The sequence below is a fragment of the Drosophila rhopaloa genome, unplaced genomic scaffold, assembly GCF_018152115.1.
Source record: "Drosophila rhopaloa isolate 14029-0021.01 unplaced genomic scaffold, ASM1815211v1 contig_3, whole genome shotgun sequence".
In the NCBI taxonomy this organism is placed as follows: domain Eukaryota; kingdom Metazoa; phylum Arthropoda; class Insecta; order Diptera; family Drosophilidae; genus Drosophila; species Drosophila rhopaloa.
This window is the reverse complement of record NW_025335123.1, coordinates 18,361,098-18,373,696: the sequence shown is the minus strand read 5'-3', so window position 1 is coordinate 18,373,696 and position 12,599 is coordinate 18,361,098. Positions and strand designations below refer to the sequence as shown.

The 12,599-nt window shown below is 42.0% G+C and overlaps 2 protein-coding genes across 2 annotated transcripts; both read right to left on the bottom strand.

Annotated features, from left to right (window-relative positions):
- Positions 1-655: 655 nt before the first annotated feature.
- LOC108045186 (doublesex- and mab-3-related transcription factor 2) lies at positions 656-3,425 on the bottom strand. The gene is given in 4 exon segments (XM_044461287.1): positions 656-964; positions 2,037-2,640; positions 2,643-2,753; positions 3,375-3,425. Coding segments are annotated over 4 exon segments (1,068 nt in total). The 3' UTR covers positions 656-662.
- A 43-nt stretch (positions 3,426-3,468) lies between these two features.
- LOC108045291 lies at positions 3,469-12,374 on the bottom strand. Its single transcript, XM_017124570.2, is given in 7 exon segments — positions 3,469-5,819; positions 5,822-5,983; positions 6,405-6,764; positions 7,159-7,303; positions 7,365-8,752; positions 9,502-9,735; positions 12,281-12,374. Coding segments are annotated over 6 exon segments (2,469 nt in total). The 5' UTR covers positions 9,691-9,735; positions 12,281-12,374; the 3' UTR covers positions 3,469-5,594.
- Positions 12,375-12,599: the final 225 nt, after the last annotated feature.

Here is a 12,599-nt window from a genome sequence, read left to right as displayed (position 1 = left end):
TTAATTTTGTAATGATTTCCAGATAGTAGCGGATACAAATTTATAGATCCAAATATTTCCTCCAAAATTGGTCACCAAAGCTTCAAGTTGCCATTGCAGCAGGGCCCACGGATTCTAGGTGTTTCTTTGGATATCCCTAAAATGTGCAATCCCAAAGGTGTTGTGTGTTCTCCCAACCTGTAAAGTGTCGTCTGAATATTTTAAAAAAATTATCTTATAAGTGTCAACTATTGCCTACTTGGGCCTTAAAAAAATATTTGAGATTACCGAGTTTTGAAAATGTGTTTTTTAAAAATGTTTTTAATGTATCTTCTTAATAAAATGATTTTAGCTTCATTTGTTTAAACCACATCCTAGTGTTTCGGGTTTAGAAGAAGGTATAATTGTTTAGTGATTAGCTATTTAAACCACCTGCTTAGAAACTTTAACTTTATATTTTAAATTATTATAACATTCCACTCGAAACATATAAATTATTATCAATATTTCAATCTCGAGTTTGGTTTTTTTTTAAGCCAAGAAAATAATAAAAATATATCGCTTGTTCATAAGGTTTGCATTGTTTTATTTCACCCGAAACTTATGGCTAGTCAAAAAAAGGTTTTCTAATTCTAGGGCTATGTACAGGATGTATTTTGGATGTGGGATAGGATGAGCCTCGGCTACGTGCTGATGCCCATGATGGACTCGATGGAGAAGCTCAGCTTGGGCTTCTTCGCGGAGGCGGTGGGTGTGTTCATCGGGGGATTGGCGGGCTGGTGCGGGGGCGGGATCGTCGGCGGCATCGGGTGATATATGTGCTGCTCGTGGTGGACCGCCGCCGAGGCAACGGTGGCGAAGTACAAGGCGTTCCCGCCCAGCGTCGCCTCCATGGCGTAGTTCAGTTCCGGATCGGCGAACGCCCGACGTTTGCGCATGCGCTCCATCAACGGCGAGCTGAATGTGGGAAACCGCTGCTTGTACTCTGGAAAATAGGGAAAAATGGGAAGATTAGTGAGCGTTACACGGGGGGCGTTATCACTACAAATTGCCGCGATTCGTTATAGAATGGTCGTCGAGATTGGACCCATTAATATTGGGTAATCCGAGACACGCGTCGCCTTGCCAGACAGTCTGGCACCGATCGGCATTGGGATCGCCACTTATTCGGAAACCAGATGGAAAACCCAAAGAAGTCAATTGCTGTTGCCACATTTTCTTCTTTTCCCGAAGAGGTTTTTCCGTTTTGGTCGCGTCTCAGTTTACCGACTGCGAATGCGACTCCCTCAAGTGATTGGAAAATGTGCGTACACACACTCCGAGGCATCCGATTTCAATTGTTTTTCGTCAGTCGAATAATTGCTATTGTTATTGTTGCCAGTGTTGTTGGGCATGAGCATCAGCATCAGCATCAGTCATTTCCTGTCCACGTCCATGGGCAGGAGATCCGAACCCGAGATCTCCGATTACGGACGGGCCAGACAGTCTGGCACCGTATGGAAAAGCGGTGGAAAAACGGAGGAAAAGCGGAGGAAAATCGGAGGAGTAGGGGCTGTATTTATCATTTCAGCTGGGCTATCTACTTTACTGGCAGGTCCACTCATTTCCAAAGTGGATAGTGCATGTTCATTAAGGGTCTGTCTGTTTGGCATTTTAATTGTGATGTTTAAAAAAATATTTGGGCAATTCTTTCATATTTAAATAGTGTGATTTAAAAATGTAAATTTCAAAAAAGTGTTAAAAAGTCTAATAAACAATTGAAAAGGGTTTTAATACTGTTATTACTCAGGGAACTCTGCAATGTTGTAAAACTTTAAAATATTTTATAAGGAACCTAATCCTTTAATATCAAGTTTATAGTTTATAACTGATTGTGTTTTTCAGTGTTATAATTGGGAACATTTAAAGAAGGTATAAAAAAGGAGTTATTTTATACGGTATCTTATCTTCTTTTTATAAAGTTTTGAATCGAATTATTTTGTGGGGGTATAAATAGGGGTATACCACTGAAGTGAACTAGATTTTTCGGGTCTTAATGAGTTTTATAGCCAACTAACCTTCCATGGCCGCGGTGATGTGGAGTGTGGACTGCTGCAAACTGCGCAATCGCTGCTTGTAGATCCTCTTTTGGGCCATCAGAGCCTGTCGTGTGGCAGATGAGGATGCGGATGCGGATGTGGATGCGGTGTGTCCGGCGGATGGATGTGCCGGCGGCGGTGATGTGGAGCTGAGGGAGTCCTCGCCCTCGCTGCTGGACGCCGTTCCAGTGGCCAATCGCGATGGCTTCGAGGCGGAGCAGGAGGTGGCCTCCAGGGCCTCCATGGTCTGCTGGCGGCGCAGGGCCACCTGGGCGGCCATCACCCGCTGGCGGTCCACCACCAGCTGGCAGTTGGGGCAGCAGCACTCGCGCCACCGACACAGCCGCTTGTGACCTTTGACACAGGAGATCACGCCGTGGTTGCGGCACCTCGCGCACTTGGGCGTCCGCAGGAGACGGCGCTCCCGCTGCCCGATCCTCGCACTCTTACTGGCTTCCTTGCTCATCCTGACTCGCTGATCGACTAAAAGGATGCGGACCGGGGCGCGAACATTTAAACACTGGACGAGGCGACGACCGCAGCTACTTGTCGCCGTCAGACAGTCTGGCAGTGTCAAGTGGTTTCTCCGTCCCGGGGGATCCGGGATGTACGATCTATGAGAGACATTCGAGATATACTACGGGGTGTACCAGAAGTGCGAGATACTCGGCTGCCATTGGCTGCTAATCGCTGCCTCTAAATTTAGACGATCCAATCGCCGCACAGATGTCTCGCATCAGCAGACGAGAGGTACATTCTGCCACAGGCAGACTTCACTAAACGCAACCAACCTTTTCTACAAGTTCTCTGATAAGCCAAAATAATATGTACAATATTAATAAACTCCCCTTTTGAATTTAAAATATTTCCTTTTGGTTTGTTGGTTAGCTCCGATTAGTTAATGGAATCATTTAGAATTGATAAAGCAACTTTCTGAAATTATAACTTTTCCCTTTTTTTATTTTCCTGCCCACAAAATAAACATCAATATATCGCTTTAAAAATGTTCCAGTAGTTTCCTAGCTCTGTTTAAATAACAATATAAATTAGTGTAAATAAAACATAATCTTGGCTTTATAAATGGCCCTGTTTGGTAAAGGAAATCTATAAAATTATGAATACTTAAATGTCTTTAAAGGCTTTCAGATGAAGCTATCCAGTTAGTCATTATTCTAGTTTCTTTCTATTTAATTCTTTTACCCCTTATGTTTTAAAAGACTTACAAGGAAGTATTAAACACTACCTGAACATTCCTGAAAAAAGGCAAAGTAATTCCTTATTTCTCCACTGGTTCGACTTAAAGTAGTTCCACTGTACTTTTCCCATCCGCACGTCTTTGTTTGGACTCTGTATTTCGTCAAAGTGCATATTGATTTCTGGCTGTCTTCCATTAATATCTTTATTTATTTGACTCAATTTTGGTTTACTTGTATAACAATTTGTAGCATTATCTTATATAGCACATACATTTATATATATATATATTTCCGTATAAATACAAATTCAACACGAGTTTAACTTTATCGCTTCATTAGTTTAGCTAAGAAACAGTATGTAAAAAAAGAAAAAAAATTCTTAGCGGTTTATATACTATATAGTAAGTGTTTTGGGGCAGGACTTTCCATTTGATGCCTTTTAAATGCCTTCTCTATATATGTAGATATATATGTATTTCAAATATATTTCTGGTGCAGAGCGTTTCACAAGTGTGCGACAGCTCGGCTTGGAATTTCAGAAGATTGTCAGCGAGTTTTAAATTAAGATATGTAATCGAACTCACCATTAATAGGTGTTGAATTGGAGGTCTTGTCCTCACACCGAATAAAAACGATGTCATCACTTGTGAAACGCACTGTCCCTCTGTATATATGTATCCATTTAGTAAGTGTGATTCAAAAAGGTGACTGAGTTCTATTAGAGGAGTACGTGGATTAAAGCTTCAGCTACAAGTGTGCCAGGTTTTCCATTGGTTTGGTCAAAATACAGGTGCGACTTGAAAAGGACTGCCAAGGATTATACGTATGTATTCGAGTGCGTTCTATTACAATCTAGGATATTACAACAAGGACAATCCAGCGGACAATAATCTGTTAAATCGGGGACAACAACGAACTCTGATTAATGTTCGATAATTATAATTACTTGATTTACATTGAATCATAAATGCTTGCAAAGTTATTGTCCTTTACTGTTTAAAAAACACTCTCTAAATGGAAATCTAAGTGTGTCCGTATTGTTGTATGTATATATTATCCATTATCCATTTCCCCTTAAAAAGTTTGATCCTTGAACCAACTAAATCTAATTATAAAACACGCGGCTCTACAAAAATTCGAACGAACGCAAATCACAAAAGTACAAACGTTATATAATATATAATATATAATAATACATACATCTCGACTATGGAATGTAACTATCGTAAATACTTTGATTTCCTTCGATACGATACGATCCTCCGCTCCTCACAACAGACGCACTCTGAATTCACTTCGTTTGCTATTATATCATATCACAATGCTTAAAGGGCTCACCGCTTTTCGATATTCGATTTTTGATTTTTGATTTTCTCAATTTCGATTTCGTTTGGTTTTCAAATTCAACAACGATTGATTGCCAAACGACAATCTGATCTATCTATAGAGTTATAATATAACAGGCTCACTGGTCGCTAAACTACATCATACAGCTCGCGAAATAATTGTATTACCTTGGTATCTCTCTGATTTGATTATATTGCAATATCTTTCGTTTTCCATTGGGTTTTCCCAACAAAAAAAAAGAAGAAAAATAACTCAGGGAGTAGTATTACATTAAAGTGGGAAACTTGAGATCCCAAGTGGCAGATGATCTTGAAATATATGAAAATAATTTGGTCATTGAAATGTAACTAAGGACTATCTGGTTTTTACTTTTTAATTTTTTAGCCTGATATTTATAAATATGAAAACCTTCAAAATTAATAATCTTCAAAAAGGGATTATTTTTTAAAGTTCTTAGAGATGTTTTCAATATTTCCATCTGGGCGATTTCAAAACTCCAAGTTTTTATCCTTAATAAAAATAAAATAATAAATATAGGGAAAAACCCAAACAGTCCATCCAAGTTCCCCAATTATTTCGCTCGTCGTATGCGACAAATTTCAACAAGTATTTACCAGACATCCAGATAGTATATAGTATATCAATCGTTCCGATACAGATCTTCACATAACAATTAGTGCGCGACAATGTGGGAATATAACTAGTTAATAGGCTCGTTTGTCCTTTGGTGCGGGTTTTTAGATTACATGGCCATCTAGAGTAAATACTTGTGGCTGGTTGTGGTAAGCAGTAGAAAAGTAAGAAAGTCTCATGGCTAGAGTGTGGTAAATGCAATTTTCCACAAGGTTTTCTGTGTTCTCTCCTTCTTTTCTCTTTTTTTTGTTTGATCTCCTTTCGAAAGGGGTTTTTCCAACTAAAAGGCGGTAAATTTGGGTTTGCCAGCGAAGTGGAAAATTTCCGTGAGAGAGAGAGTGCCGCCGGTGATCTGTGATCTCTAGACGATGCTGTTCCGCTTGGCGGTGCTCCGTTGCAGGGTGTTTTGCATGGCGGCCACCACCGCCTCGGCGCCGCCCGTGAAAATCGGCTGGTTGACCGCCCGCCGCAGGACGTGCCACATGGCCACCGGCTTCCTCAGCGAGGAGAGCATCTGGTGCCAGTGGCGCAGCCCCTTGCCCACCGCGCAGCTCCCGGCGGCGATGTGCCCCAAGGCCATCACTCCCCCGCCGCCGTCACCCCGAACACGGTCACCCGCAGCTGGGTGGTGGTCAGACTGGGAGGCGGCACACTGAAGATCATCGACTCGTTGAAAATCGGACTGCGGTCCTTGCGCTTCAGCGAGGTGCGCTTCTTCAGCACCTTGCGGTCGTTGTCCATCAGGTAGACCTAAAAAAAATATATAAATATGTACATTCCATAGCTAAGGACTGTGATTCGTGACCCCGATTATTGCGCAGCTTTACTAAATGGGATATAGTAATTAGAACATGATCGAGATAATGAACGTTTTCCTGGCTTGTATGAAAAGTGACCCTTTGAGCTATTAATTTTCAAGATATATTACTTTTAGTTGAGTTATTATTAGCTGAAGATAGCAATTGGTGACCCGAATCATTTATATGTCTTTGGTGAAATGTGACTTCCGGAGTCTTTTAATTTGCATATATTAATGAGAATTCTTAAGAATCGCCAACAAAAGCCAATAATAAAAGTTAAGAATAAAATATTTCAAAATAAAACACAAAATAAATATATGTACTATTTTCTATCTTAACCCGATAAAAGTTGTTTCCACAAAAGAACCCACCTTGACGAAGATGCTGTGCACCGTGTCCATGGACTCCGGCAGATCCGCCGGCTGGTCGGCGTCCAGCTTGAGATTCCGGGCCTTGACCACCACGATGGTGAGGCGCTCCGCCGTGGGCAGGTAGCTCAGCGAGAACATCAGTTCGCCCCAGCGGGCGTTGCACTTGCGCGAGTCCGAGAGCGGGATCCACGTGGTGATGGGGCGTGGCAGCTCCCCGATCTCCATCTCCGCCTCCCCAATGAGCGTGTGGGCGGGGCCGTTGTGGTACAGGTGGAACCACAGCGAATGGCGCGCCTGTCGCCTCTGCAGCCAGAAGTTGAAGCTCTCGTTGTAGCTGGGAGTTAGCGCCGCATTTACCACCTTACATTAATTATAATTATAAAAAATAAATATTATTATAATACTTAAAAAACCCAAAAGAAGGTTTAGTTTTTAAAAGTGTAAAAAGTAATTAACTTCAATAGCTTTTTAATTGAACAAACTATTAAATGTGAAGTTTCTGGTAAAGATTGTAAGATAGGTGCATACACATATATGATATGTACTACATAGTATCATTAAATCGATTACTAAATGTTTACATATATAATATTATATATTATTCAAATGCCTGAAATATTCGGACAATGTGAACATGATTTTTAAGCGTAACTGCTGGTCTACCTTTTAAATTACATAATGATCTCAGTTGTGATTGTGACTATGCAAAAATGAGCCAAGGAAGATCTTTGATAACTATGTGAACAGTTCGTACCTTGGTTTGCATGGCACCGGGATGATCGGGCACCAGGTAGACGCGCACAAAGGTGTCCAGGGACTCGACGCTGAATGGACACAGGAGTCCTTTGGCCTCCAGGACACTGACAGTCAGCTCCATGCCCTCATTGCTAATGCTGTTTCTTCGCAAATCGAAAGGTATTTAAGTTATCACATTATAAGGCGGTATATCTGACCACTCACTTGTCGTAGTTAAGGCCAATGCACAAGTAGCCAGTAATCTGAGTGTAGGGCTGATCCAGTTGATCCAGGAACAAGGTGGAGTCCGAGGTGACCGAGTCACAGGAGATGGCCCTCTCCAGATTGATGCCCTCCAACGAACCGGCCACCGATCCCGAACCGGAGTCCAGGGAAACCTGCGAGCTGTTCCGCCTGCCCAAGCCCATGCCCAGACTCAAAGTGGACTCCTGTCGCAGCAAGGAGCGTCCAAAGGACCAGGTGCCATTGCCATTGCCATTGCCATTCCCGTTGACATGACCATTGGGCATGGAAGTGTGACCATTGACACCCAGCTTCCGGAACAGATAATCCTCGGAGATGGTCTTCTGCAGGAGGTGCGGTCCCTTCACCCGTTGAGTGAGGCCAGTAAAAGGATTCGTGGTGTTGTGCATCTTCAGGAGTCTGCTGGAGAGGCTTTGGGTTTCCACGAAGGGATTGCCATTGTGATTGGGGGTCCCCTTTGGAATGGCAGAAGAAGGAGGAGGAGGTGGCGCAGTATTTGGACTGGCCGAGATCGTGGTGTTTTGCAGAGAAGTAACAGCGGTTTCTAGGGGATCCGAAATGTGCACCTGCTCCGTGGACTCGCACAGGAAGGGATTAGTGCTGGAGTTTCTGCGTTTCAACGCCGGCGTTTTCTTCTCACTCTCCAGCGACGGGGTCACCGGGGACTTCTCCTGATTGATGCCCTGCTGCAAGGACACCTGTCGCTTGGCAACGGGTCTGGGTATCGCGGTGCCCGACAAATTCACCGATACGGAAGTGGAGAGCCGAGCCGGAGGAGGTGCCTCCAGTGGCTGGGGCAGGACACCGCCCACAGCTCCACCTGCAGACTTACTCACAGATTCACGAATAGATCCACCCACAGATCCACCAACAGGTCCACCCACAGTTCCACCCACATTTCCACCTACAGATCTATCCACATTTCCACCTACATTTCCACCCGCAGTTCCACCCGCAGAACCACCCACTGAACCACCCACTGAACCAACCGCAGATCCACCCACAGTTCCACCCACAGATCCACCATTCAGGCGCAGACAGGAGCGACGCTCCTGGTCGGCGGGGGTCACCTCGTTCACCTGGCTGAAGGAGAAGGTCACCGTTTTGCCATTCGGAGTGGGCGCGGGTCGAGTGGGCTTGGGCGGGATGTAAATATCCGACGAGGGCAGGTGCCACATGGGTGTGGTGGCCTCCAGGACGCCGGAGCATCCTGTTATCGACACCCCTCCGCCTCCGTTCATCAGGAGCAGGTGCGTCTGCTGCGAGCGGTTGAAGTCCTCCTTGTCGATGGTGTCGAAGCGCTTGAAGCTGCCACTTGTGCTCAGCAGGAACTCCGAACCGGATTGGATCTGCCGATTACAAGCGGAGAATAGACACCATTTAATTTAAAAAATAATAACAAATGCATTGCTCTTAAAATTATACATTCCAGAATATTTGTATTTCAATACCAATTAGTGTGGGGAATGAAAATTGTATAAAAAAGTTTGTAACGAGGTATGGCATTCTACTATGAGACCATTATTTGCAGTGTTATCGTAATATTTTGTAACGATTTCAACGAGGTATGCCATTCCATTATTGGGCTATTACTTGCGTTGTTATGGTGAAAAGACTGGAATTTTTTGTGCGAAAAATGGTTGAAGATCACATTTTTCGCTTTTTACATTTTTCGTGAGGTTTTCATCATGAGTTTTCTTGAAAATTTTACAAAAAAAGTTGTGAATGCAGTTCGATTGGAAATTTGGTTACGAGTTCAACGAGGTATGCCATTCCATTATTGGACAATTATTGGCGTTGTGATCGTAAAAATACTAATATTTTTAAGCGAAAAATGGTTAAAATCCCATTTTTCACATTTCACATATTTCGTGAGGTTTTCATCATGAGTTTTCTTAAAAAATGTACAAAAAAAGCTGTGAGTGCAGTTCGATTGGAAATTTTGTTACGAGTTTAACGAGGTATGCCATTCCATTACGAGACCATTATTTCCATTGTTATCGTAAAAATACTGATCTTTTTTAGCAAAAATTCATGGCATTTTCGGATATAAATGACAGAATATAAATGACAGAATATAAATGAGCAGAATACTTACACTGGCCATGTAGCCGTTGGCGTGGAAGAGCTTCTGCTTGTGGTTGGACAGTCCGATCTTCTCCTCCTTGCTGGAGCGCATCCGCATCCAGTTGGCGGCCCTCGGACCAAGACAGTGGCAGGCGAAGAGGATGCCCAGGATCAGAACCGCCACCAGAAGTAGCGCCAAGGTAATGGTGAAGCTCATCATATCCGCGTCTCACTAGCAATCCTGATTCATTTCCCCGCTTTCCTGCTGAAATGGGCGAAACTATAATGAGATTGCATTTATCTAAAAAATAGAACAGAAAACTCTCTTGTTTTTAATGGAACTTTCTACCTTATATCTTTTTGCAAAGGTGTAGTTTAGGATAATAGGTTTTTGGTATTTAAAAATTCAGTGAATTAATTGCCAATTATTATAAATATTAAGAGTTTTAGGACAAGTTTTCAGTATGACTTAAGTCAAATTTTAGCAAAGCAATCATTTTATTTCGGAAACTACAACATTAAATTGAAACTATAAACCACTGTCAATCAAGTTGCATTCTCTTTTTTTCCTGCAAAGAATAGATAACAAAGTGAGTCATCTTTCCTCAGTTCATCTCCTTCTAAAAACGAAAATAAAACCCAAATGTTTTCATTGGAAACTGATGATAATGGCGAGAGGTGGGGCTGGTATTTTAGATATTTGGAAAACACTTTCATCTCGCATCGCTTTACACTGAGCAATTTGCCTCATCATTGTGGAGCGTTTTCTTTTTTTTTTATTTTTTTTGGGGGGCGGGTACAGGTGCTCGTTCTCGTTCTCAATCACAAACTTTGACAGTTTTTCAATTGAATTTGTAACCGAAGACGCAGCATTGCCACTTCAAAGCGGCGGCGACTCGAGAAGGTGATGGGGAGTGGGATGGTGGGGTCCGGGGACTAGGAACCATGACAATGGATCATTCGCTGACAGCCCCTCGTCCAAACTCTTTATCACCCGTGTTATCATCCGCCCTAGACTGTCGTCGTCGGGCACTCAAAGAGCTTAGGTAACGCGGGACTTGGGACTTATGACGGATTACAGTCAAACTGCAGTAAGCTGAACAAAGAGCTCGGAAGGCGACAAAAAATTATGCCTACTTATAAGAAAGTATGTCAGAAGTCTTTAGAGACCTAAAAACATTACACTATATTCTACCCCAATTCAATATCCACTTATTTTTTATTAAATGAATTTTTTAAATATTAATAGTCTATTGCTCAAAAATTGTTTTTCATATCACAAGCCAAATAAACAAGAAATAATGATACTTCAAAGACTTTTTAATAATGACAGATTTGTTAATAGAGTAATAATTGGCCCCACAAAATATAGCAATTTTTGATATTCCCCATAAAATATTGTATTAAATCACGAAAGTTCAAATTAGTGAAGTTTCACTGTATTTTGTCCATTCAAGTCCAATCAATGAAAGTGTTCGCTAAGCCTTGGTGTATATTCCCCCGTTTAATGTCCGCATTAATTTGCCCACTAATGCCACGATGCATCGCATCCAGTTCACTGAGCTGAGCCTTAAGTCGCTTTAATTACATGCCCCAGTGTAAATGCATTACATTTAAGTGCGAAGGCGGGGAGTCGCCCATTGGATACCCTGTAGTAAGAGATCCTGGTCGATTAGAGCAGACAACTTGGGCCAAGAGCGCATACCAACATAAGTGGTAAGTGCCTGTAAATAACGTGTTTAATGAGAGCTTAATTGGGCGCCCACACACGTAGCCTGCACTCAAACAAAATCCTTGTTAAATTTTAATAATATTATTTTCAGGCAGGGATTAGCCTGAAATATAATAAAAATACTAAAGGGACTTGATAGAATTTAAAGGAAATATATATGTATATATATAAGACTTGATAAAATTTAAACTAAGTAAAAGGTTGCAAGTTAATAAGATTTGTGGATAAAATTGTATCTTATAGTTACGCACAAAGCACTGCGAAATCGTATTTGTTTTAATAAAAAGGTCAAACTTTAACACCTCCTGCAAGTGTAACCAAATATTAAGGATTGTGGGCGAGAGCTTGGGATGTATTTACATTTAAGGAACACAAATCTGACATTAGAAAAGTATTGCGAACTTGCGAAACAGAGATGCAATTTCTCTAAATACCATAATATTCCCTTAAACTAAGCATGTGTAATATCAGCTGTAGAAGGCAATTAAATTCTGGCTAGTGTACTGCCAAGTTGGTAGCACATCTTGGTGGCCGAGGAGGACTTTTAGGCCGGGCCAAGAGGCAGCAGGCAGCAGCCAACAGAAGTGGCACTCTTCATTAACCTACTGCGAGGTCATTCCACTGGCTTTGCTCTGTCTTTTGTTGCTGCAGCACCCCCCCTCCCCCCTCCATATCAGATATATATACATTATATACCTTATATACAGTAGTTTGGGCCTGAAAGTGTCGCTCCGAATTAGCCAATAAGCAGCCGGGCTAGTGACCTCTTTTTGTGGCCTCAAAAATGGGACAAACTGAAAAATTAAGGCTAGTCACGTCAGCGAGAGACAACTGTAGCCCCTAGACCTTTTTTCCCTGAAAACAAAGAACAGAAATCAAAAAGTTTTCACTGTGAAAGGGAGAGTGAAAAGCAGGCGAAAGTCAAAGTAATCAAAAATGGGGAAATGCAGGAGATGGAGGGCCGAGATAAAAGACCAAAAATCTAGAGCAACACATACGCACACACACACACTCAGTCGTAGTTCATTTGAATTTTCCTGGCTTTTCTTTATCCAACAAAAAATGAGCAACAACTTACTTGATTTTTTTCTAATTTTCTATCAGACGTATTTGTTGTTCATTTGACCACTTTCATCAACTATGTTGTATCACCTTTGATTTTCAACAATAAAAATAACAATAACAAGTAGCAGGACTGCGGGAAGAGGAAGAGCAGGAAGCGGAAGTGCGGGCGGAAAATTCGCTCATTTTCGTAGACCGTTCGGTGCCAAAACTCGCGGCCAACTGGGAGAAAGCTGCCAAAATAGCAACAACTTTGGTCCACTTTCCTCAATTTCCACTCTCTCTTCGAAATTTCATTTTTTTTTAACTTTAAGCTTGGTTTTTTGTCCTGTTTT